This window comes from Megalops cyprinoides, chromosome 20 (genome assembly GCF_013368585.1).
Source record: "Megalops cyprinoides isolate fMegCyp1 chromosome 20, fMegCyp1.pri, whole genome shotgun sequence".
Lineage (NCBI taxonomy): Eukaryota > Metazoa > Chordata > Actinopteri > Elopiformes > Megalopidae > Megalops > Megalops cyprinoides.
In genome coordinates this window covers 16,386,944-16,414,651 of record NC_050602.1, presented here as the reverse complement: position 1 = coordinate 16,414,651, position 27,708 = coordinate 16,386,944, and the positions used below count along the sequence as shown (strand labels likewise).

The following is a 27,708-nucleotide window of genomic DNA, read 5'->3' as shown; positions in this document are numbered from 1 at the left end:
TAGAATCAGATTTTATTAATTGTAACTTTTGAGTGATAATGGTTCCTTAGAGGTATGTGGGAATTTTCTTGCTGGTTTTATGTACATGGGGAATGTACATTTACTCGCTGTCCTTCAAAAACAGAGGGAGAGGGTCAGTGTGAACCCCTGGCGGCATAATGTGAATGTACAGGAAAACAAGATTGTGACACCATTTCTGTACACACTAAAATCAGGGTTCATGCCTCCCTCTTCAAAACGCATATGGAGTATGCGCCTCTTAATGCTATTCAGAAGAAAGCACCTAGGAAAGACTTGATGAGGGCAAAAAAATTTGCCCAGGCAGCCAGACTTTGTTTTTGACTGTTTAATTGCAGGGTGGGGTGAGTCTTGGCTTCTGACTTTGTTTCTTGTGTTGCCAACCCTGAAATCTCAACAGGAGCCAACATGACTTTGGTGCTTTTAGCAAAGATGAGGCTCCAGGAAACTTTACTGAAAGACTGTGGTCTTTCCCAGCTCAGACCTCATACATAGTCAATACCCAACAAAGCCCATCCAATCTTACACGGCGAGTAAGAACAACAAATAAACACTTCCTCTAACTTTTTGCATGGGTGTTAATAAACAGAAAAAGAACTGTAAGGACTGTCGAACAATTCCAATCCCATCACCTGAAAAGCTAACAAATAAGTCAGTGCATTTCGACAGTATCTTCAGGGTAAAAGCATTTGGCACATCACATACTGAACTGACTTGGGTTGAGGCTTCATATTCAAAGTCAGGGATGTGAATTCACACTAAATGAGCAATCCAAAACAGCCACTGGGACCTGTTGTTAACTTGAAGCTATGGGACGGATGGGGGTGTGAAGGTGAACCCTTCTGACAAAGTCCTGCTGAAACCATCAGAGATTTATTGACATCTCACTACTTTTCAGACCACATCTGAAAATCCAGTGACCGAGTGGACCATGCTTATCATGCCTGTCAGGTCAAGGCACACATCTGCATAGAAACTGTCTGCTGTATAATGTGCCTAAAATACCAGCTGTGAAGGGAACTATAGAGTTTGGGTGATGCACTAACATCTCATGATGAAACCAATCATGGCCATTAAATGTTTTCAAAAGTTTCACTCATGGCACAGCTGGGTTATTGGATTTATAGCTATGAACCAAAGGTCCTCTTTGTTTACGGGCAGCAGACATCTGGGTGCGTAGCTCATTCACAGTACAGTGGTCATCCACTTAACTGCATGGTGTGATTCACATGAATGGGACAATGACTCACTCACACCAATAAGTTTTAGAATGAAATCTTTCAATCTTAGTGTTTCCTGTTTAGAGGTTGAATGTATAATTTCATTATAAACTCCACCATCTCCATGTTGTCTACGGAGCATCATATCATCTATGTGTGCTCCGTAGACAACATGGAGATGGTGGAGTTTATAGTGAAATTTTTATTAGATGCAACTTAACTTACTTGAGAAAGTATCTCTGACCAGTGGACGTGAACGCCATCTCCCATCCCGGAGGCAGGGGCAATTCATCGGCGACATCGAAAGACTGTTGGCGCAGATGCGCGTGGTGCGCCGGGCTTGGGGTCGCGTTGGCTCCGGTTCCGAGCTGTAAAGAGGCTGGAGAGGAATGTGACCGTGCGTGCTGCACTGGAAGTCTGGGAGTATGGCTTCCTGAGTCGGTGCTCGACTGCCGGGAATGCGATCCCAAATCCGGCTCCTTGAAAAATGACTCCGGGAGCATTTTTTTCCTCCAAGAACTCGGTTTTGGGTTCATAACCGAATTAAACAGCGCCTCGAGATCTGTATCAAGGTCCTGTGCGACATGGACAACTTGCTGTCCAGGTAAAGGTTGCATTTGACTGTTACTCATTTTTCCAGGAGAATTATAAGGAAATACAAAAAACGAGGTCCAACAATTTGAACGAAAAGCTGAATCCTGTAACTTCCCAAAATGCACTGTATGTTCTTTCTTTTTTTCTTCTTCCAAAGTCAGTTAACTAGCTGTACGTCCTTTCCTTTCTGTACTTAAGTTTGCGTGAAGGAATGAACGCAGTTACCGAAAGGCTAAAGTACATAACAATCTGTCCCAGCAAAGCAAACATGAGTATATTTCTGCTTTTGTCTTCGATGCGCCCCCCTCACTTGTTGACAGCCGACTGCGCGAACTTCAAGCTGAAGTTTGTAAACTAAACTTTCCTACGGCGTCGGTCCGCAACCCCTCATTAATTATTCATGACAAGGGAGTTCCGAAATTTGCTCTGCTTTCGTTTTGTAATGTTGCAGCGGGAAAATGAACACCTTTAGATGCGTGACATTTGATGGCGATGACACAGAAAATATCACGAAGCGTGTCAAGCTTCAATAAATCCAAGAAATTACTTTTAAAATAGGAATTCTCAATAAATCACAGCTGTCAACTGAAGGCACGCCGATAACAACAGCCTCTGCGTGATTGGTTCAAAATTAGTGTGCTACTGTAATACACCGCCCCTGTATACGCCTGTAATATTCAAAACCGGAGTTACTCTCTGCTTATGTAACTTAGTCGCGTAACGCTTTTGGGAGTGTTTATTAATTTTACCATATATAGTCAAATGAGCATCGGGCAGGCCGCTCCCATTTCTTGTATCCATCCTTGTTTCTTAATTGCAGCAGCGTCCTTCAAGCCAAAGAAAGGATCGTTGGGTTCACATAACTTGGTCAAACTGTGCTAGAATGTGTTGTCTGTACGCTAAAATGAGGTGGGGTGGAGGAGGGGGTAAATCATGTTTAATTAAATTTGTCCAGAAAGAGATCACAAAAAATACACCAGAATTCCAAATAATGCTTATGCTTAAAAGTAATGTTGGAATGCAGACCTGTTAGCTGCAGAAAATGTGTAACTCAGAACAAATATTCAAGATCTTCATTCAGTATGCACACCGTAAATGCTGGTTTCAAAACGGCAACTTTACACCTTGCTGGGAAAGTAGAAGGTGTGATGTTTCTTGTTGTTATTCCTTTTGTTTTAAGAGAAGAAGCTTTCTATAAGCATTGTTTACCAGTGTTCACATGCAGCACTTGATGGATTGTAATCAGGTTTACAGCAATGCTTACAGAAAACAAAAGATTTTATATTTCTTGTCAGTTCTTTTATTATAACAGCTAAATTGTTTTGTAAAGCTGAGCATGGGCCATTCAGTGCTTGAGATGAACACTGCTTGTTACTCTTCTGGGTGCCCAATACTTCAAATCTGTCTGATCTGAGGTAGGTCAAAGGTGACTCCCAGCTTTCACCTTATGACTCACTTATACTAGGGATCTCTGTTGATATGTCTGCTGTTGTAGTTCGCATAGTAAGTGGAGTATGATTGAGAAATCTAGAATGTCTTTGTGAGGTTCTCTGTTTGAACTGCACTCTTATTGGTTAACAGAATTATAGATGCAAGCTTTTTGGTTAATTTTGTACTGGCTTCCAGGCAAAAGTTAACCAATTTGCTAATAAGAAATGGACTTCCCTTCTTAAAGTAAGAATTATTATTCATGCATTATACATGTAAGAAAAATTAGCCACAGTTATAAAGTCATTATTGAATGCAAATCAGTGACCTTTTTTGATACCCTCTTCAAGAGATAGAAGGATATTGGCACAAAGATTGTGTGTCTGTGTGTAAAGGACATCCACATTTGCACAGTTGGTATGATGCACCCGGATCAGTACTGCACAACAGCTTGTGAATACATCCATCTGTTCAAGCTGTCCAAAAAAAAGTCTCATCTGATGGCTATCCTGGGCCTCCAGCTTTAAGAGGATACCTGCCTTAAAGGTGATCTCATAACCCCTCACCCTCCACACACTGTTCTCCTATACATTTACCACCCCTCAGCTTCACCTCCTCCAGAGGTGTCTCCAGTTATCTTGTCCTACTCATGGGAAACATCTCCAGGAGTAATCACCATAATGAATTCTAGTGAATGTGCCAAATATTTTATTCATTAATAAACAGGCCTGTCTACTGTGTTTTCAATAACTGTAGTTCAAGACATTTTTCTGTGGAAATGTTAGTTGGAAAGCAGGAAAAAGTGAGCCAAACAGTTGTGTTCCAATTTTTTTCCAAAAGAAGCCAATAACATACATTAAAGGAATCTAACACTGTCAGATAACTACCAATGCCAAACTCCAAACAAGTGGTCTCCACTTCTGTGTTACAGTAGAGCAGTTGTGCTGGGAGAAAGCAGGGAAGAGGAAACAATTTTGACCTGGTTCAGCGAAAGCTATGGAAGTGGTTTACGGGAATATTCTCAAAGCAGACCCGGTGCGTGTGTGTGTGTGGAACCTGTTGATGTCACTAAGGAAACACTCCTTTCCCGCACTCAGGAAGCACCTGTGTCAGGGCAGTCCCGCTGACAGACAGAAAGCATACACCTGTGTGGACTTCGACCTCACTGGACCCCACTCAGTGCTGTGCCTGCTCATTATTCAGTCGATACACGTTATGTTTCCTTGTTGTGTTCCTGGCTGCGATGGTGACAGCAGAGAAACTTGGGAAACAAATACAAAAAGGTTTATGGTTTGTGGTCTGTTAAGTCTCAAAGGATTAATCATTGTCATCTAATGACATATTTACGTGAAAGTACTGAAGGGAAACTCAAACCGAAATCCCTCTCACATACATTGAGTCTGAAAGTACTTGAAATATTGTGTAGAAAAAAAAAAATGTGCTAAACTAAATATACCGACACAGCGTTACAATCAAAACATTTGCTCTTACTGCTTCTAATAATAAAATGTTCTCTATTATCTACTTGCTCAGTAGACCCCTTATCTAGGGCAGCTTTCTTTGCTTACGTTTGGCATATTATCTGTTTACATAGCTGGTTCATTTCTTAAACTATTCAGGTTAAGCACCTCAAGGATACAAGAGTAGCACCCCACCCGAAACTTGGAATAGCAACCCTCTGGTTACAAGCCCCGTTCTAACCGCTGTGTCACAGTGCTGCTCTGTTATACAGTATGCTTCAAAGAAATCAAAATGAACAGAGCCAAGGTTTCTCCCAAACGGCACTGTACTGTATTGATCACTTGCCACTTCGAGCTGATACATAGTGTGTGTTTTGTATGGCTTTTCACCTTGTTTTGTGACATTGACCCTGCTATAACAAGAGAACACTTTTGCTGAATGGTGTATAGCATATGAAATGCAGCACTAGAGATTCTGTAATTCCTGCAAGTAACAATGGCCAGTAGTATTACCGACAGGAAAATGAATAAAAGAAGACATGAACACGAGAAACAGCTAACTTAGAACACGGCTGCCCTCTAGTGCTAACTCTGTGAAACAGTTCTAAAATCCCTGTAACATACTCATAGTTAGTCAGGGCTTCAGCAAAGAGACAAGACCGTTCTCTTTAAACTGGCCACAGAATAAGGATATGAAGTGGAGTGCACTCCAAGAGGTATCAGTTTCTGTATTGTAATAGACACACTGATGAGTGATTCAAAAAAGCATTCTGACAACAGGATTTCAGTATAATCCTTGGCAGTCCATGAGCAAGAAAGAGAACAGAGAAATGGCAGAGAAGTTATCTTGAAGAAAATAATTCCCCTGGACCTGTTTTTGACATTTCAGCCACTGATATCTTTTATTTGATTGTAATGTTTTTAACATAACAGGCCCTTTGTGCATTTCACATTAAACCATTTGAATTCTAACAAAGGGATATCACTGTCATAAAATCATTTTGATCATGGTGGAGCAGAGCTCAGTTCAAAACTCACTTGCTTTATCATTAAGACTAAACCTGTTTAATGTGAACTGTACAAAGGTACTGCTATCACAGATTTAAGCAACTAAAAAGGAAACCACTGCTAAATTCTTTGCCTGTCCTAATTGTATTTCAACAGGCACCACTGATTATAACAAAGCTCCAGATAAAAGAAGCAGAGCTGAAGAGTCAAGTTCAACTTCCAAATACCCTAACCATCTGGTCAGGTCCAACTTGTGTCATTATCCGTTGACTGCTGTATGGTCTGTAAGGATGCCTACAGGATTGATTGGGGCTTGTTAACAATTTGTCCTATGTCTGTTAGTTAAAGCTGTGTTGTCCTGAATTAAGTATGATGTATTTAGAATTAGGATATTCGTAATCTCCTTTCACTTAGATAAAAATGACCAAAACAATGGTGAACACAAGGATTGCATTACAGTCCACAAAACTCTGAGCATTCTCGTAAGACACTTACCATATAAGACAAAGTAAGCGTATTATGAAAAACTGTGAGTAAAAACGGTGTGTAGTCTTTTAAAAGTATTTTATCATTTCAGTGAGATGATAAAAAAATGGCAATGGCAATGCATGTTGAAGCTTTCTTTTATCCAGGCAAACCTCCACAAAGACGTTTCACTGACTATAGATAGTGCTACCTTAATAGTTTGATCCAATAATATTTGAGTCGTACATACTACTTTAGCATTTTTACATGTGTGCCTCTCCATGGGGAGCTAAAAGGTTTAGTGGCCTTTTTTGGACAGCTGTATTTGTTTACTCAGCAGACATTTTACAGACACAGTTCATGAAAAGCAGTGTCAAAGCCAGGAAGTGAACCTCTAATCTTTTAGTTGTAAGGTTCATTCTTTAACCATGTTTACCTGAATAATTAAGACATTAACAAGATCATTATCTTCCAACATACTGAAGCACTTGAGATTAAGGAACTACTGACACATTCATCACTATGAAAAAGTTGTCACATGGCAGTCGAGTTTGGCAGCACTGTTGTGTGTCAGTGTCTGATGCCTAAAGCCAGGTCAGATTTGCAGACTGAGATGATGAGCAGATTGGGCAGAATTTTTGGCAGTGGCTCAGCTTTCATGGGAGACCTAAGCCTCTGTCCTCTGTCCTGCTCTGTAATACCTGCGGCCTCTTATCCGCTAAAAGCCGCAGGATTTATGGCTTGCAGTGCTGCTCACAACCTGAGGAGGGCGACGAGGAGATGCGCACCACAGCACACTGAAATCCTAGCTCCAAAGTATCCATGACCATGGCTTTTTGTGGTATAGGGAGCACAGGGGGGGGATCAAACTGCAAACTGCAAAGGATCAAAGGATCAAACTGCAGGGAAACGCCAGCAGAGAGAACAGGAAGTTCATATCAAAGGCAAGAAGCACAGAAACCATAGGGTCTATGGGACTGTCACTGTTACCTCATAAATGCATCTCTTGACTTAATATTGTGAAAGTGTAGGATCTGAGACAAATTTTGTTGTAGTTACAGCTGTGAGAAATTTTTAGTATTCAGACAAAAAGATTTTAAGTGACACTCTCTGAATACATACACTAAAAGACCTTAAGTCCTTAAGATACATGAGCACTGATTATCGATGTGTGGCAATAAATCACAGGAATATGAGTGCTGGAATATTCCAGTTTCCGGTTTAGACAATAAAATTCCACACAACTGTATCGGAGTTCTGAGATCAAATATAATGTTAGAGAGGATAATTATTTGGAAAGGAAATGTTAGATTTAATTTATCACATAGCGACACAATTTGCACCTTTTAAATACAGATCACATTATACTGCAGTTTTGGGTAAACCATAAACTATGGTGTTCATCTATTGGGTAGGTGTATTTTTCCCTGCCACCATAATTTCTTTGCTCATTCCTTTCAAAGCAGATTTACAGGTGGCTTTGTTTGGGGTGTAAGATAAGCACTCTCAGCCTTGGAAAGTCTCCATTCTCCATCCAAGAAAAATCACACCCATGACCTCAGCCTTGATGAACCAGAACAGCCTCATAACAACATTCTGTTTCCATGGTTACAGTGCCATTACTTTTTCAGAAACTTAGGACTTTAAAACATGTATTTATTAAAACGTATTCAGTGGAAAGAAAGTGGTTAACAACAAAATGAATAACCGGGATGCAAATACAAGAGGCGACACTGACTACCTGTGCTTCAGTTAGTTAACCATGTCAAGTCTCTGTCACCATCTAGTGGCCATGCAATGTAATGTTGATCATATCTGAAACCAACATTCAACATTGTGTTCAGTTCCATGCTTAAATCATGAAATAATCAATTATTTAACCAGTTGTTGAATTCCATTAGATTGTTTTTTTTTTCACTTTAACCTGTCATATAAAACCCGCACAGCTACCCAAATTGCTATAGCATCACCATAACCTATGAAGTCGACCACGAGCCCATCTAAATCTAACGTTTTGTGAATATTATCAGTGCTGAAGTATTGAATTTATTAGTCATTAGTATAAATTTTATGTTTAATTGGCACGCACCATGAGGGGAGCTATAACGTTCAACTCTGTCCCCTTTTCTGATGATTATCATTGGGTACTGTATTCTTCATAACAATGCTATTACATTAACTGATAGTGACGGCAGAAGACAGTCTAATAGTCATTTAGAACTCATTTAGTAAATTCTGTAAACTATCTTCGCTTTACTTTTTAACGCCAACCCACGCAGTCACGGCCGCACGTACAATGAATGCACAGAAAATATTCTCACTCCCAGAACCAGTATGGCGGCAGTTCGACGTTTCCATTCACGGAGTGACGGTTACGTTTTCCAATCAGCTGCGGAGGCTGCGCCCCGGCAGCGCGCAGAGAGGAAGTTCCGCACGCTCAAGCTGCTGTGTGATTATTGTTGACATTCTGCCATACAGGTCTGCCCGTGCGGAGAGAAATAAGAGCTTAACACCACCGCTTTGAGACCATGCACTCAAAGAGCAAACCAGTGTAATGTCTTTATTTGCGGTCTCTTATATTAGCCAACGAACAAATCCGTCAGTTGCACAGGTAAGACGCCCAGCATTGTTTTACCATACGTTATTTGTCATTGTGATTAGCTAGCTTGCTAGTAAGCTAGACACTTGCAGGCTACGAGCATCGGATCACCGAAAAGCCCATTTGGCCTTGCAGTACAGTTATTAAAAGGCTCTCCATTTAACTGCGTAGTTTGATGTTACACAGATGGATGGCTACTTGCCTGGCATTTACAACACACTTTGTTACGCCATCACAGAGTTTGGTTTCCTAAGATTCAGGATTTCAGAAGCAACGTCATTTATAGTAAAAGCGACTGAGTGACAATTGAAATTGAAACTTCATCGCTGATTTCGTGATGATGAGACGACTGCTCCGTTAAATCCCACGAAGCAGTGAGGTGTAATTTCGTATTATTTCCCGTAGACAGACATCCCCATTAGTACCAGCAAGCTACATCGTTCAGACATAGCCATGCGATTTCACAGTAGGGGGAAAGCTGTAGCTAAATGTGCATCGTGTTATCAGTTCGTCTTCGACAGATCGCCAGTCCCATACCTTTCACTCTGTGTTCTGAATTACACGGGAAGTCTTGTTACTGGCTGTGTGAATTACTCTACCCAACCGGCACACGACAAGGGGAGGACTCCAGTTGTTGTCTCGAAGCTAAATCACATGCCCGCAGTGTTGACCCTGATTTCCTGAATAGGAGCGGGTTGTTTCTCGACGGATCATCTCCTGTAGGAGGAACTTTGCGCTGATGTAGTGTTTTTTTTTTTTTCTTTTTGAGTATATCGAGAATAGGCCAGGATTGTGATTAGTTAAATTTACGATTGCAGTATTTAAAGGATGGTTTGCTTCTGCTGTAGCTATTATGTGAAAGCTTCCAGTCCCGACTCTCAGGAGAACTTTGGAGGGCTAATGATTCATTCATGGCTGCTTCTGAATGCAGAACGGTTAAACAGTATCTCATAGACATCTGGTTTTAAGCACATTTCTCCGCAGTAATGTGTCACTCTTTTTAATGTTTTGTACATTCTTACTCTGTCTCTCAAAAGCTTGCAACTATCTAACCTCAATCCCTGCACAACACATAAGCTTAGTCAAGAAATAAACCTTCAAACAAATGTCATTTTTTGTGTTAAGTACAAGCGTTCTTCATGCCAATCAAACTTGCCTGTTATTGGTCTCTCATCAATATCCAGGAAGGAGAATGTACTCTCCTTGCCTAAGCAGCTCTTGAGTTCCCTGCTGTGGTGCAGGGTTGGAAACTGAATGGAGAAATGTCTAGACTAAAGAGCCGCAGGAAATGGTTTGCCAGCTCTAAGCTCTGAGCCACATTCAGTCTGGGTACACCCAGGGCCTGCACTTTTGTCTTCTCTCAGAAAAAAAAAAAAAAAAGTCAATTCACAATTCGTGTCTTGATACTGATACCCTACCCATTCAGTGAGGTCCTGCTTGCATCTGTAGTGATTCTTGTGAGTGTAGCCATCCACTTATAGCAGACATATTGCCACAGGATGGTTTGGAGGCCCACTTGTGAATTCTAGTAAATATTAGAATATGAGATTTCTTGCATAGAAAATTTTTTTTTTACACTGCTACAATTCACCACCAATATTGATAGTGTAAGTAGTAGTTGATGGGTTTAATTTACCACACAAATGAACAGTTTTGTGCTACTGTATGCAAACTAAGGACCTCCACAGCATGTAGGCTTAGTAGTTCTGTATGTTGATTGCTTTACACTTGATACGAGATCAACCATAAATCGTCTGTATAAAAATTGCTTTAACCAATGCCTTGACAAGGGGGGTTTTAAGACCATAATCCTGGAATACTACAATAAGCCCTCTTGTTTTGTGGTTTTTGTAGTATGAGTTTCTTCCTCTCTAATAAGGCCATATGAGGCATTTGCCTGTAATAGTAGTGGTGAGCAGAATGTAAATATTAAACAAGAGCATGGTTAGTTTAGCTCATTTCTCAGGCAGATCCCATGTGTTGCAGGCAGGATGTTCTCATTGCCACATAGTTTTGTCACCTAACACATCATGCTTTGCTCTTAAACTGCATTAATACCAGAGGCCTTGTTTGCCTTTGTTATAAAGCAGGGGAAAATATGATATCTGTAATGTTGAAAGAGGAGGATGCACAATCGGAAAATTTGTCCTCCTTTTCAATGTTTTTCCCCTTAATGCAACCTCGTTTATAACAGCTATTTGTACATTAGGCTTGTCTGATCACAGCAACTTCTGCATTCGTGCGGGAGTGCTGAAATGAAATGAGTGCAGTCTGCCAATACACTCACATTTTTTAAACTACAAATCCCACAGTGCACCACAGTGAAGTGGGCACCATTTGGAGGATAGTTGTTACTCCACTGACATCCACAGGGCAAATCACAAGCATCTAACTAATTGTAGGGTGCCTGACAGGGGTAAGATTCTGGCCACCCAACCCACTCCTATACCCGGCGGAACAAAGCTAGTTTGTTCTGCCACTGTGGGATTCTGGTCATTGAAACCTGATGACTCAGCTGGGATTGAACCCAGGCCATAGGGTTTAGCTTGCACTCAGGAGGAGTGTCCTGCTGACTGAGCTGCTCAGGAGACCAGCGTGTCATCTTTAAGTGAGAAAAAGCTGCTTGCCTCTCTCCTGAAGTAGGACACTGACGTTAGTGTCACCATTTCTCCCAGATGATTAGCATATCCACATCTTGTCACAGTGAGTTAACTTGAAGCAGCCATTGCATTATAATGGTGTGTATGCACATCCATACAAAAAGCGTAACTGTAGCAGCTAAACACGTGACTAGTCTTGTTTTTGATTGGAGAACACTGTGAATTAAGCTGTGTACCTCAGCTAATGGTAGCTAAACATAAGAGAACATAACACAGCAAGTAAAGTATCAAAGATGGAAAAACAATCCAAGACATTGTTTGCTATTTGTGGTAAAAAGCACAACTAATGTGGGGGGAAGTCATTCAGGATTACAACACACTCTGAAAGGAATTCCGCTGGTTGTGTTTGCATTATCAGGCTGCATTCACATATTGTGCATCAGGAGCAGACATGACAGCCTCTGTGTGTATGTGTGTGTCTGTGTCTGTGCACGTGTTTGTGTGCGCACGCTTGCGTGCGTGTGTGTGCGGTTGTGTTTGCCCAGGTGCTGCACCTCTCGGAATGAAAGATGCTGCTCTCTCTGGGGATGCTGATGCTGTCTGCCACCCAGATCTACACCATCTTCACTGTGCAGCTCTTCGCTTTCCTCAACCTGCTGCCTGTGGAGGCTGACATTTCCGCTGTGAGTACAGCGCCCCCTGCTGGTGCAGCCCCCCTCACAGTGCTGAGGGTACTGGGTGGCTGGACCTGCAGACTGCTGGTGGTTCTAGGGATGGTACCTGGTACCTGGGCTATACTTTCTTTCCATCCTAAATGATAGTCCATAAATTTTAGAAGAAAAAATTTTTTACAGTCTAACTGTAATAAATGTTCATCAAAAATATGTGTCAAAGCAAATGAGAAAGATCAAATCCAGCATCAAACAGTCACTTTAACATGAGTGAACATATTATATCTAACATTATGGCCTAATGCATATTACTTGTTTTACTCTCCCTATGGTAGGTGATGGATGTGTTTTTGATATCCGTTGGTGGTGTTTGTTTGTTGTTAATGTTGCCCGTCTCTTTTTCAGTACTCATTCGACAACAAAACGGAGACCTTCGATGACCTGCCAGCACGGTTTGGGTACAGACTCCCCAGCGAGGGACTGAAGGTGAGGGCGGGCTTTGGAATCGGGTTGGGTCCATTCAGAACCAGCTGGGGCAAACAGATAAAAAATACCGCCTTTGTGCCCTTGAGTGAAGCACTGAATCACAGCTGCTTCAACAGATGCCCTGCTATATAAATGCACAGTGAGTAAAATGTCTGTAAAATGAATGAATGAATTCCCCCTCAGAAAGGTGTCTAACAAATAAATGAATAGTGAAGTTGTGTTGAAGCTCCCACAGTTCCAGTTTAAAATGTTGTATTTTAAAGCTGCTTGCTCAGATGCCTCTGAGCTATCGAAAGCAGTTGAAGTTGAGCGCACAACTGGGACAACAACAATGGGCCGACCGGACACCACGAGCTGCCAGAATGCACCCAGCTTCCTGTTCTAGATGCACTCTTCACAGGAAAAGAGAGATTTCCACTCATGGCTGATGGATGAGTCAGGTGTGGGGACTGTTTTTCTCCAGTTTGAATAGAGCAGTCAGCAGCCACTGTGCTTACAGGAAAAGATTGGATCGATCTCATTGTTTTTCCACTAGCGTTTGAAATGTCTTTAATGTAGGGTTTTTCCCAAAGTCAGGGTTGCCACTCAGATCTGACATCTCTACATTCGTACGAAGATGGAGTTCAAAATAGAACTGCAGATGAAATTAGTATGAAAGGACTTTATCAAGTTATAAGATGATTTAATTTTTTCTCTTAATTACATATAGACTGCAAAGAGAGTGACCCTTTAAAGTCCAGTTATCACTTAGATCAGAAGGAAACTCAGGAAATTTCAAATGGCGCTGTTATTAAGCTATCCCGGTTATGTGGCGCTAACCTGGTCATGGGGTGAACGCTTTCATTTCCCTGGATCGGAAGCACAGAAGCTTAGGAAATGCTAATCTGGTGTAACATAAACAGGTACCCTGCTGACCTACTGTATCCTGCTTGATGTAGCAGTGAAAAACAAGTAGGGTTTGAGAGATGAAAACACTACTGTCTTAATGGCATGTTGGGCTTTGCTATAAAAAAAAAAAACAAGAGAGTGTTTATATGTACCAAAGTTTGTATATATGTTATTCCTTATATGGGTCGTTTCATTGTATACTTAGTAGATTCAAAATTACATCATTATTCAGGGCAATTTACATGGTGTATTTTTTTCATTTTATCTGTTTATGCAGCATGACATTTGCTGAAGCACGGTAAATGAGGTTACAAAGGGGTACTAAGTCAGTGCCTTCTGCCTGGGACTCAAACCCACAAGCTTTGGGTTACAAACCCATCTCAACCAGTACGCCACACTGCATCCTTGACTGGAGGCACTCCCCTGAGTAACAGCAGCTCACACTGATTTTGTTTAGGGTGCATTTAGTGGCTGAGGGAGAAGGGCTTGGGTAGTGTAGCTAATTGGAAACCGCTGCCGAGTTTTCTGCAGTGTAGCTCAGAGCAGAGGACTCGCCTGTCATTGGTTTCATTAGACACAGGGTTAAGAAAGGCGGGTCAGGGTTCACGCTTCAGCTCCTCTCTGATCTCAGACAGTCGCCTGCCCAAAGCCACTCTCAAGCAAAGTCCACTACCGCAACTCAGCCACCTAACTGCTTCACCACCCTGAACACTGCGTTTTAGCTGAACACACCCTCTTTAACACGGTACAGAATGTGTGATGGACGAAAGCGTGCCAGACTGCAGATTTGGAAGTGCGGTCATTTCTCTGGGCAGCTGATCATTGTCGGTACAACCCCCTCTGCCCCTCACTGTCCGGTAATTTGGGACTGTGGTTTTGATGCTTCCCGACAGGTTAGCTTGAGAGGATGGCGGGCTGAAAGCCAAGGCTCTGGGGAATTAAGGTTTGGAGCGTGGATGCGTGCCATCCCAGTGGGCTTGCTGCAGGATTGGAGCCACGTTGCCATGGCTGCATGTCCCCAGCATGCCCCCCACCAGAGATTATGTGCACAGTCAACTGGGAGGTCCTGCTTCCTGGGCAGATTTCAGGCCCGATTGGAGGCCGCCATGTTATTCGACTCCACTCCCCAGCCGGCTCTTATCATTGGTTGACATCTCGCCATTACGGCGGCAGGTGCCCACTCATTTATTTTTAAGGCAGAACCGATCCTTTCCTTGATTTGGTTTTTAAAAATGGGACGCCCTCACCCCTTCACCCAAGTACATGCCCTGTGTGTACCGCATCACCACCCTGAACTTGGTAGTGTCTGATAGGGGTGTACCAAGATGTGAGGTGCAGGGCAGGAGCTTTGATCTCTCTGTCTCCTGAAACAGTCTGCAAAGGAACAAAGAACCAAGAATTATAGCTGACCTTGGCATCGCAAAAATCCAGGACAGGAAATAATCTGTTCCCTTTTCACTGTAAAAATAGTCATTTGACTTTTACATTTCTGGAAGTTCCCCAACACATGCATTCAGTTCTCCAAAAATGTTTTGAGACAGAAAGTCAATACATATGCCTCTATGGGAAGTGTAAGCCCTGAACTAGTGGCATCAAGTGGAGCACACAAACATATCTCTTTTGATGGAATGCTATGTAGGTTCAGTATGTCACTAGGAATTAGGCAGTGTGGAGTGGGTCTTCTAGCTGTGTCTTCTGTATTCTTGGGTCAGCTAGCTCACCTTTTTCAGTTCCAGTTTTCTTATGGCCTGTAACTGTGAATGTCAAGAATGTATTCACACAGTGATGCAGTGAAAATTAAATATACATGTAATCATTCCAAAATACAGAATATTGCCTTTTGGCACATTCAGTATTCAGATACATTGCATTTGGCCAGGGTGAAAATCAGAGATCTCTCTTTGCAATACCTTTTTTTACATGTTTATGTTAGCTTGTTGAAACATGATCCATATAAAGAGAAATGCTTTAAAACTGCCCTGCAAAAAGAATTTACAGGAAAAGTACGGCATGTCTTAGTGTATCAGAGGTCCTCTCGCAGAGAACAGTAGCTCAGTGTAACCAAAGCAGGAAGCGCTGTGTCACATCCTGCCCCATGCTGGGATAGGGGCTGGGGATGTGTTTGCCGCTCTGCCCTGGCCCCTCGATGTGAACACATCTCTCTCAGCTCCAGGGCCTGAGCGGGGCCTGGGGGGGGAGTGACTCATCCCAAGCACAGGGGTCACATATCCCCTGACGACAGCCAGCCCCTGCATCTGCTGGAGGCAGACACCAGGCCAGAGACATGCTGTCTCTTTCATATACGAGCACACACATACACACACACACACACACACACACACACATTCATTCTCCCTGTCTCTTTCTGTCTCACACATACATGCATACACACACATTCACTCTCCCCGTCTCTCTCTCTCTCACACACACACACACACACACACACACACGCACACACACACACACATATATACACACATTCTCTGTCTCTTATCTCTCTCTGTTTCTGTTGCACGCACACAAATACGCACACATTCTCTGTCTCTGTCTCTGTCGCGCATGCGCGCACACACACACACACACACACACACACACAGTCCTTGAGGAGCGGTGCAGCTCCGTTCCTCCCTCCATGTCTCTCAGTGGGGTTGTTGCATCTCCAGGCTGCAGCCGTTCTCTCCCTCCACATTCCACGCTCACTGGACCATTATTCTGGCGCTCAGAATTACTCCAGGGAGTTTGTCTTGTGGCAGAGTGATTTACAGGCCTTGCTGACCCCGGCCCATTCACAGCCTCCCTAACAAACTCCCTCCAAAATGCCTCTCCTACCGTCAGAAATTCACCGCCAGCCTGTCACTGCGGCTGTTGTCTTGAGCCATCATCACAGTAACATGCTTGTCTTGTTTTTCACACCTCTGTTCATAGTACTCTTTTGTAATGTGTTTTTAAATAGAAATATTTTTAGTCTGCGATTATGATCTCCGGTCTCTCAGTAGCTCCAAGCCGAATTTGAGCACAGTCAATATTCTCCTTCCGCAGTTGTTGTGCTAAAACTCACTTGATGTACACAGTGTTTGTACTTTTCAGATCTGCAAAACCAACCAGCTTTATATGTCTTGTGATTTTGGAGATTTGAGTAAATAGCTTTCAATTATTCAGGGATTGTGCTGTAACACAGATGATTCTATTTTAGCTTTGCCTAATTGGTGCACACTGTACTATGATGCAGTGACTCTTAATAGCTCAACATGGGGGTAACGGACGTAAGCACATGTTCAAATCCTGTATTCAAGCAAAACTGAGACTTGAAAGTGTTGTGGCTCTGCAGTTTTGTGAAAGTGACGTGCCGGAATGCAGGCATTCCAGTGGTTTTAGCACACAAACGTTGGCTCGCACGTGAGAACTGGCATGGTGAGCGGTTGTATAGGTGGTTCCTTGTGTGGGTGGCAGCCTGGAATCATCGTCAGGTTTGAGTCCCAGATGCACCAACTGCTGTTGCACCCTTGAGCAAGACACAACCTTGAGTTCTGTCGAATATCCAACCATATGAATGGATAACATGCTAAAATAACAGAGGGCGTCTGTCGACCAATTGAAATATTGCACCAACGATAATGGTGAACCTTTATCTTTATGTGTTTTCAGCACAGTGTCGGAGGGCCTAAATGCTGTGTGTGGGCCAGCTCCCCAAGTATTCCTAATCCTCCTGTGGATTCATTCCGCTTAATCTGCTCAGGAAGCCAGTGGGGGCAGCAGGCTCATAATTCCACTGTTCTCTGTGGACACACATCAGAATATAGTTCTTAAGAACATGAGTGTAAAAGATGGGAAAGGGCTTAACCTGCCTTATGGAGAACCTGGGTGGAAAAGTCCCAGACAGTGCAGTGTGCAGTAATCTGGTAAAGATCTGGGTGCAAATTAGACACACGGGTCAGGCAACCAGCAAAGCTCACTGGTGATACCAGTAGACGGTCAGTTTATTTTTCTTCATCAATAAAACATTTTGTGTGTTGTAGTTATTTATAGTATTGCTGTTGCTAACAGCTTGAATGTTGAAAGTTGGAGGAAAGAGCACATGAAAGAGTTCATGTGATGTCGTTCTTGACTCATGATGATTTTGCAGCGTTTCTGTAATTGCAGTGGGTATTTTTGAACAACAGATGGCGCTGTTGTAGTTTCTAGGCAGCATGGAGTCACACTTCAAATGTGTCTCGGTCAGAGTTGGTCACATGTTAAATGATTGAAGTTATTTTCTTAAGATTCATTGTCCTAGCTGTTTTCCTATTGTCAGAACGATGTTTGCATGTGACCTATTTCACTGGGTCACTGTCTTGTTTCCAGATGTTCCTTCTTCACATGTTGCAGTCTCGTAAGTGTTACCAATATAAGAGTCAACCACATATGCTGATCAGAACCAGGAACAGGACCATTCCTGTACTAATGCTGTTTGAATGTTCCCTTTAAGAGCCACTCGGCTTATACCAATCACTTTGGGCTCATTCAAATGTAATGCAATACTCAATTGAGTGCAGTGATGCAAAGAATTTGAATACAGTGAATCTTGTCCGCTGCTTTAATCCCCATGTACCTTGTATGATACATGTTTTGAAATAGATGGGCGGTTTGAAACAGATGAAGTGTTTGGATGCCATTAGACATGGCAGCTAAACAAAAGGCACTTTTTCTTTATAAAAACTGGCACCTTCTTTAATTTTGTGATCTTAAGACCATCCAAAAAGATAAAACTTAGGAATCCAGTTTACTGTAATATTCCAAAATACAGGGATGACATCATGAAGAACAAAACGGAGAAGTACTGTGAACCAACCATTCATTTATTATTCTGATTTTAAGAATCAGCCCCTTATGAGACAGCCTGTAGGTATCTGAAGAAAAAAAAAACACGCTTCTTAAAATTAATCTACAGCATAGACAGAGACAGCAGTAGGGCCTGAGATGGTGTGAACGGGTGTCTGTGACAAATGGTGAAATCAGACTGTTATTGTGTTGTTGAGAGCAACCCTTCTCGCTGGCTTAAGGACCGACTAAATCTGTGGAGTGGAGCCCGCTAGCTGTCACTGGGGCTTGGATGGATTTCCATCCTCTGGATTTCCCCTCCTGGAACATGGACCAGTGCCTGTTTCAGCTCTGTTCCCCTGAGAAGAGCCCACTGGGGGACCTCCACGAGCCGCACTCCCCTAAATCCGCTCCCTGCTGTTGGTGTGAGAGGGGCTATTTACAAAACTGCGGAAGGTCAATGCACAATTCAACACCGCCATTTGTAATGCAGGCGTGATAATTAAAGTAGCGGTGTCGAATGTGTGATTATGAGTATGGTCTTTTAGGCTCCGTCTTTTTTTTGGGTACCGCTCTGACGCTGGTGAGTGAAATGACCCACAGCTGTGCAGTTGGCAGGCTGAATGAGGTGGTAATCTTGTAGCTGCCAGTGTTATGATAGTGCGCACTGCCCACGGCCTGTTCAGAGTGGGACACGCCCGGTCGCAGCACAAGCTCTTTTCCCACACAAAGCTCTGCTGAGCCTGGAAGTTTGGGTCACAAGGACAGGGATGTAAGGCTTAGATGAGCCTTTTGTTCCTGTGTGCCATTGTATATTAGCAGGTAAAGTGCTCATACCTCTTTTGATTGTTACTGTCTAAACAAGCTCCTTTGAGCTGAGAGTATTCTCAGAGCAATTTTCACCTCTGAGCCCACAATAGCTCCCATCACCCTAATTTAGTAATCTAATTACTGAATAAATAATACACAGTAATCTAATCATATAATATGAATCAGATAGGTGTGGTAGCCTCTGTTGTCCATCACCTTAAAAATTTGCAAAATATGATCAGATACACAGATGCACAGAGTTATGCAAGGAGTATCTAATAAATGCAGTGAGGAGATGTTTTTCTTTTCCCGGCTATGCAAGTCTATGGTACTGTTGGTTATAGCAAGGATCATTATATGTATGTGAAGTGGTAAATTCCACCAGACTCTCTGCTTTTTATTGTGCATACTCCCAATTCCCCATTATGAAATGAAGTTGTGGGTTCCTAGACACTGTAATGCAATATTGATATGAATTAGTGGCTGGGCTGTACACAGGAGGCCACCGCCGAAAGCGTTCTGTAATCGTAGGCGAGGACGGAGGGCAGACGGCGTGAAGGAAGGATTTCCCCAGCACACTGTTGGCTGTGTGAGGAGGAGTCCATCAGAGAGATCCCTCCCACGTTTTTCCTCTCCATTCCCTGCAATTGAGCGTAGCATTGGTAACCTCCCGGATGGAAGCGACAGCGCCCCCTGGGTGCGGTGGACTGCATCGCTCGTGAAGACCCGCTCGCGGAGCAGCCTGCAGTGGCTCACAGCTCTGACATGCTCAGCTCCGCACCCCGCGCCCCCACCCCCCACCAAATTAGTCTCAGGGGCGCAGTTCTGTCTCACTGCCTCCGTAATGAAGAGCTGGGAGACTCCAGCCAGATCTTCTCACATTGACGATGAAGCCCCTGCCTGTGTACGCTCTTTTCTCATGGATCTTGATAAAGATACAGCCGTTATGGGGCTTAAAGCCTGAATGTTTCCGCTTTTATTTCTCCCGCTGAACACCCCATGAGGAAAGCTGGAGTATATGAAAAGAATATTTTTTATGAGATGTCGTCTGATGGCAGCTTTCCCCCCGTCTCATTCCCCTCTCCTCCCCTTACCTACGAAAGGTTTCATTATGATTTATTCATATGCTCGGTGAGCACGTTAGATCTGAGATGACGGTGACACTCCCGCATGAACGCAAACCGGCAGCAATTTTTCATGCTACATGCTGATGCTGACATGCTACAATAATGGATGTCAGCGAAGTGTAGGCCGCATTGTATGATTGAGTACGACAGGATGCGGTTGGATTACCTGTTTGATAGCTTGGTTTGGTGGTGCTTTGCATGTCGTAGCTTACCGTTACTGCGGTTAGCTTGGGAGAATCTGAGGATTTGCCATCAGTACCTGTGCATAATGTCCACACCGACTGTCTGCCTTTGGTGCAGTTCCATGATGACCATTTGACTGTCCCCTTGTCCCCAGGGTTTCCTGATCGGGGCCAGGCCCGAGAACGCCTGCGAGCCCATCGACCCGCCCCCGCAGAGGGACAACGTGAGCAGCGCCTTCATTGTGCTCATCAAGCGCTTCGACTGCAACTTCGACGTCAAGGTAGGCCCAGCTTCCGCTGCCGCCGCCGGTAGTCACAAACCTGAAGAGCAGGCCTGCCCCCCCAGTGAGGAAGTGAGGCAACCCTTGACCTCAGACTTTATTTCACTATGAATGTGCTGTGAATGAGATCGTGTTGCCCTTAGGCTATGTCTGCTTCGGTGCCAAATGATGCTGGGAATCACTAGCAGCTCCATGAAGTGACCCTTGGGAGCAGAGCCAGTGGAAGGGGTTCGATTTCTTTCACCTTGTAGTTTTTCTCAAGGAAAGTACAACTTCTGAGACCAGATGTATTACATCAGAGTGCAACCAACCCCAGTGTAGTCAACGGATTAAAAAACACCTGTTTTGTTTTTAGATTTTACGAGACTGTCAGTGTTTAATGAAGTGTGTGTATTTATTTATTTGTGTAAGAGCGAGTGTTTTCAGAAATGTCATGGGCAAGGCATTAAGGATAAATTCTATGAATGAGTTGGGGTCATAGGGGAGCATGCTTATTCTGTACTGTTACTCCTGTGTGAAGTCTCCGCCTCCCAAACAAAGGCCATCTGCGCAGAGCAGAGCGGAGCCTTGCAGCAGAATGAAGGCTGGCGGGCAAGCAGTGTGCAGGGGTCACAGCCCCTGTTCACCTTCTAAAGCTTTGCTGCATTGCTGAGGTGTTTCTGTGGTGAGAGTGAAACCGGATTCCCCCTTTGAACACAGTCAGAGAGGGCGTGGGGCTGACACCGGATCGGAGCCCTGCTGCTCGACCCAGATCGGTCTGCTGGAATAATGCACCCGGATAGCAGCGGGTTTGGGTAATGCCAGCGCTGGATTGGCATGCATGGTGTTGAAGGTCATGGAAAGGGCTTGCATGTGTGTGAGACCCCTCCCAGTACAGACCTTTGTAGACAGGGCATGTAACCACACCACTAGGGGTCAGCCATAAATATCCTGAATAGATGAATACTGGAGGTGATCCCTTTTCAGGGATCAGCACCCCAGTAGATATCAGCAAGGCTCTAGTAGTTCATATATCTGAGATACTTGGAGGCCCCTACAAGTTCCTTACTGCACTGCAGGGTGCAACAGAAGAGTTAAAGCAAAGGTATATTTATGTTGTAATTTTTTCTGTCTATTTGGAAATGGATTATTCATTCTCTGTGATTACAAAAAGTGCTCTGTTATGACAGATTATTACTTATTGTCTGAGAAAAGTACAGGCAATTAAAACCAGAATTAGAGATCACTGCAAGCTTTAAGACCTATGTGTAGTTTTCCATTAAGCTGCTATGGGTTCGCTCTGCGTAATATGATTGGGTTTCATGGGATCAAGTGTGGCGCTCTCAGCAGGAGTGCATAGAGTAGGAGTGCTGGTGAAAGGTAAGGGTGCTATGACAGGTTCTAAAGCAGGGAGACCCCTCTTCTGTTGCCTGGACGCTGTGCAGGGGCTGCTGGGTAGAGAGGCCCACAGAGGCAGAGACTAGTGCTGTCAAGTTTGATTCATTGTGGTGAATTGATTAATAAGAATACATATGTCACAAAGAGCCCATTACTGATTTGTATCTTCATTTCCATCATTTTATCATTGTTTTTCACAAGGAAAAAAGACAGATTTTAAACGTAAAAGATACTATTTCACCCCACCCTTTCGTTCCATTTTTAACTGCAAACCGGATATAAAGTTATATGTGTATACATTCAGTTGTATACAAATTAATGCAACTTGGAGAAAGTGAAATTTATCTTTTGGCCAAACCTGAGAATAAACAAATATTGGGTAAAAAAATGCTGAGTTTCAAAGTAGCGAGATGAGTTTTTTTTTTTTTTTTTTTTATAAAGTGCAACAGGCCAAGTGCCTGTTGCTTCCAATTTGAGACGATTTAAAAGAGAGATTTGTCTGAGCATACATTCCTTTGGAAGAACCTTGATCATCCTCAGCTGTGTATTCATCAACATACATTGTTGTGAAAAGGAGCACAATTCCTGCAGCAACTCAATTAAGAAATCTAAGAGCTCCACTCACTGGCATGAGTTCACAGCACTATTTATGTCTAAATAAATTATGTTAAAACAGCATTTTTTGACTTCAACGACTTTCATGAAAAACTGATTAGCTACTTCAAGAATGTTGTTTTCAAAGAGCTTGTAATTGTGATAAACATATTTACGCAACTGTGCTGTTTAAGTATCAATGCCTTGTCATTAATTTCAATACCAGGATATGATGCAGACTTTAAATCAGAAATGGGCGAAGGACAACTTCAGCATGAAAAGATTCAACATGGATACTAGAGAAGTGTCTTTGTATCTTAATAGCCAAATGTAATATGCTAAAATGTTCTCTTTTTCATCTTACGTGAGGCTTTTTCTTCACTCGTAATTCTTTTCATATTCATATTTTCTCTTCACATTGCAGAAAAGAGTAGACATGAGCCGATACATCAGTATCTCTGTGCCACTTTTCAAAATTTGTTTGTAGTATTCCTACAAGTTTGACAGTGCACATTTGTGGGTCAATGTCTGAGTGAGTTGGAGGAGCTGATTCGTACAAATTCTGGAATCCATTAACAAGGCTCAGTAAAATGATTCGTTGAAAAAGAGGGAGTCATTCTTGAAAGATGCAGCACAAGCAGGGATAGGACAGCAGATCAGACACTGGTCCTGTCTGTGGCAGAGAGAGCAGTCTGGGACATTTGTCAGTCTTGGACATGTGTAGACCTGTGAGTAAACTGCTTTCTGCTGCACTGCTCCATTCACACACTCTCATACACACACTCTCACACACATACACGCACGCACACACACACACACACACACATATGCTTGCTCACAATGACAACGACACACATGATGCAACCCTCACAAATGTATTTAACTCTCCATTATATCTGGGCACATTCAGAGGTTCCAGGTCTCTTTTTCAGTGAGGTAATACATGGTTTAATGTTGTCTTTATGCCCCCCCCCCCCCCCCCCCCACCTCCACCCCTTCTCTGTCCCTTTTTATTTAGAAATTGGATAGTAAACCTGCCTGGAATAGCTAATGAACCAGGCATTCTTATCCAACTGACAAAAGCTCAACCAACCATGTGAAATAAATTGTAGAATCATGGGTTTTTTTTTCCTTCCATTCTACAGTTGGCTTCTCTTAAACCTCCTGTGATGAAACATGTTATACTACATATTCCATATGGAAATTCCCCATCCCCATTTATGTTCATAATTTCCTTTTTGTTTTGAAATGTCTGTCAACCCTATTAATCCGGGAGAGAGCTATTATGCACTCTCCAGTGTACACATACACACACACACACACACACACACACACACAGTTGGAGCACAAGTGCATATTTGAACAATATCATCAGTTGCTGCACTCTCCCGTTAGATTAGCACTTATCTAATCTGAAGCCTAGCCTTGAAACCCTGCCTGGTGGCACAGTGAAAAATGAAGGGCATGTACTGAACACAGTAAAATACAAAAAAGGGAAAGAATGTGAAACAAGGAAGGAAGGATCCGTACCTCACTGGCCTTTCCAGTCAACAGGGGGTAGCGTTAGGGGGTTTACTGTGGATGAATTCATTTGGACCCAGCTCTCTTTAGAGTAGACATATTCATACTCCACAGTAACTGCCAGGGTCATCTGCCCATCTGATCTCTCCGTCATTATCAGAGATGAGCATGCCAGACAATTGCTCTGTTCGGCACAAAGATAAAGGAAGTGAAGGCAAAGCGTGTTAGGGGTGATTGAGCTGCTCCACTGTCTTGACATGTCATTGTGATTTAAGACAATGTGTATGCAAGTGAAAGCAGGGACATCACACACCTTGCCTGTCACACTTCTGCAGGAAGCATGATTGATGACCAGTCAGACGAGAATAGTGACTGTCCCGCCCTACCAAGCCCCCCAGTGGCACTAACTGTTTTCCCTCTTATGTGTTCTAATCAGGCAGTCCTAGATAAATAACTCTTTACCTGCTCTTCAGCCATATATTGTGGCTGTAATATTCCTGCCAAATGTGAGCACCACGGAGCATAGAGTTTGCCTCTATTGACACAATGCATTAGTGTTCCACTTCTAGTCTGTTGAATTCCATGTGTTTTATTTAACCAGCCAAAAGCAATTAGTGGACTGGAATAAGCAACATCTGAAGATTTTACCATGATTGAAAGTATGGGTTGCTTTCCTGTAAATTCCTGGAATAAAACAGAGGAGATTGCAGCCGGAGGGACGGGCCTTGCATCACCGCTCTTGTAATTTGCCCTTTGTGTTGCGGTCTAACAGTGACGAAAACTGGGCGCTCTCTTTCCCCCTTAATCCAAGACGGGACAAAAGAGCAGTGCTACAGTTGAGCGGCGGTGGCTCAGTGTGCCAAACCGGCTGCTGTCTCCAAAAGCGGCCCTGGAAGTTCCTCGCGTTGAAGGTGGGGCGATGCAGGGAGAACTGACACCCAGGGCACATCTTTTTTGAAATGTTACTTGGTACGAGCATGTAGAGGATTCGGGAAGCAACGCTCAAAGTTGCCGCAGTTTGTTGTCAGTGGAAGCGGCTTCCCCAGCGCACGAAACGGAGTTCCATGCTGAAGCATAAAGGTTCCATGTTAGCCACTTGGAAAGGAGTTGTTCTGAGCTCCTGTTTTGTCGATTGGCTTATTTTAGTGACTCTGTAGGAATCCATAAAACAGTCCTCCTGTCAATATTCAGAATATATCTGCTGTGAAAAGCTGTTCTGGTCTGACTGGCTTGTTCTTTTTTCCATTAGCACTGTGACCTCAGTAAAAGGAGCCATGACTGCATTGTGATAATGCATGCCTGTCTAGTGCTGGGATAGTTTGTGTAGAACACATCATTATCAATGCTAATATGCACTGAACCAGCTTTGAAAGGCAGTGTCAGTATAATAGAATGTCAGTATAATATGTGTAGCCTATTCTTTTTTCACTATGTTAAACGGTAGAATGTTTACAGTCATAATGCTACACTTTGTGTGAGAAGGGGGCGTGCTGTCAGCCGCAGCGCCCGTGTGCGGACAGCCTGTGGGATGTGCCGAGCACCTCGCGATCGGGGACGTGATTGCAGGGCATGTGGTGACAGGCCTGTCACAGCCAGCAGCTGGAGGAAATGGATCCACAGCTTCTCATAGTCTCTCTCACACACAAGGATCCACATAGATGCAGCAACACATATCAAGGCTCATACAGTGAGATAGATGGACAGACAGACACACACAGCTTCTCATAGTCACTCTCTCTCTCACACACACGCACACACACACACACACACACACACACACACATAGATTCACATGGACAAAGACACACACAAAGGCTCATACAGTGAGACAGATGGACAAACAGACAGACACACACACACACACAGTGATTCATACAAAGTCACAGGGATGGACACAGACATGTGCACAAATACACACACAGGCAGGCAGTCACATACATACATAGTCACACAGACTGGCATAAGCAGTCTCATGCACGCCACACACACACACACTCATACACACAGGCGTGCTCTTAAAGAGTGAACAGGGCTTCAGTGTGCAGGCAGCCAGCTGTTGTCAGCAAGAGGCCGTTGGAGATCACATGGACATCCTGCCCAACAAAGGTCCCTTCTCCTGTAGTTAAGTTAGAGGACATCTGCGAGCGAGCTTGTGTCTGATTTCTGTTAGCGCATGCAACTTTCTCTCATTAGATTGCATTATAGCATTGTAGTCTGGGGCTCTCTAACTTTGGGCGTGTGTCCTTTTCCCTTGATTGGATTGTGAGTACCAAGCATTCTTTTCCACTATTCATACCACATTACAGCGACTGACAGCTTCAGGCGATAAGCTTGGTATGTTTTTAAAGAGAAAAATATTATAAACAACAGTAAGGTAGCAGCTCAGTTGTGGAAAGCTGTTTGGGAACATGATGTCCTTGTGTAAAAGCCTGTGCTTCACAGCTGATATGGCAACAGCCGTTTTTGTCTACAGACAAAGGAAGTAGACAGGAATACAACACTGTCATGAGATGAGGATATAATAAGAAAGAGGTCTGAAACTGAGAAAGCTGTGAGTACTAAAAACCAGGAAAGAAGAGTTTTGATTCCGCAGTATGAATAAGGTTCAGCTCTTCAGGACTGAGCTCTCAGAGCCTCAGCCAGGGTCCCTTCAGCTTTCTTGAGACGTCTGGTCCCCCCTGACTAGGCCACAGGGAGGGCAGCCCTGTGCCCACTCACAGGCCAGGAGAATCAATTGTTCGTCGTATCCGTATGCCTTCAACCCTGCAGGGGACAGACCACTCACTCTCCCATCTGAGAGAACGAGCACAGTGAGCAGACCGCTGCTATCTCTGCCACGGACGCCCTCCAGGCACACAGAGGCCAATTCCAGTCGCATGTCAGCCTGGCCAGATGCCATTCAAGACCAATTCCCAGTGGCCTTCCCCCCCCCCGAAAATAGAAAATGTCACAAAACTGTGTACACAATGGCTTTGACTCATCAGAATGCAGAGTTTGCACCGTAACATTTAGACATCAGGAGACTCAGGATCCTAAGTTAAACAGCAGTTAAGGCTGTCTGCACCTTGAGTCCATGACAGACAACTTGCCCCATGACCATATAGGGAAGCCTCATATTTGGCCTGGTTTTTTTAGGTGGATGTGTAACTTTGACACAGTTTGCGCACAGTGGTCACGGCAAATTATCTGCTTGTGGTAATCGCCTCGCTCGTTTCTTGTAGAACAGTTCAGTTCAAGGTATTTCCTTGGTTTGAAAGCTGGGTTGGGAGTGAAATGAGCTGAGGTGGGAATGGAGCGAACTGACCCGGGAATAGAGAAAACTGAGCTGGGAAAAGAGTGATATGAGCCAGGAATGGAGGAGTTGGTGTCTCATCACAACCTGTGACAGGGCTAATCTCAGACTCTGCCCAACAGAAGCCTGACATATGGGGGGCTGACTTTATGGCCAGGCACAGACATGCTTAAATCCCTCACAGAGACATCGATTATTTACTCTCTTTTCCCCCTTTATTTCCTTTCCCAGTTTCAACACAATGACAGGTGCTTTCTCAAAGCACAGTGCCTAACTACATGTTTGCAAAA

At 43.5% G+C, this 27,708-nt stretch overlaps 2 protein-coding genes across 2 annotated transcripts in view; one reads left to right on the top strand and one right to left on the bottom strand.

The window, feature by feature from the left end:
* LOC118795677 (WW domain-containing transcription regulator protein 1-like) overlaps positions 1-2,142 on the bottom strand; it is a 34,117-nt gene extending 31,975 nt beyond the window's left edge. The window contains exon 1 of the mRNA XM_036554334.1: positions 1,464-2,142. Coding sequence (XP_036410227.1) covers positions 1,464-1,870 — 407 coding nt within the window. The 5' untranslated portion in view covers positions 1,871-2,142. The remainder of the gene's footprint in view (positions 1-1,463) is intronic.
* Positions 2,143-8,631: 6,489 nt separating this feature from the next.
* LOC118795333 (E3 ubiquitin-protein ligase RNF13-like) overlaps positions 8,632-27,708 on the top strand; it is a 33,441-nt gene continuing 14,364 nt past the window's right edge. Inside the window, exons 1-4 of the mRNA XM_036553744.1 lie at positions 8,632-8,804; positions 11,938-12,075; positions 12,469-12,549; positions 20,509-20,634. Of these exons, the coding sequence (XP_036409637.1) occupies positions 11,962-12,075; positions 12,469-12,549; positions 20,509-20,634 (321 nt within the window). The 5' untranslated portion in view covers positions 8,632-8,804; positions 11,938-11,961. The remainder of the gene's footprint in view (positions 8,805-11,937; positions 12,076-12,468; positions 12,550-20,508; positions 20,635-27,708) is intronic.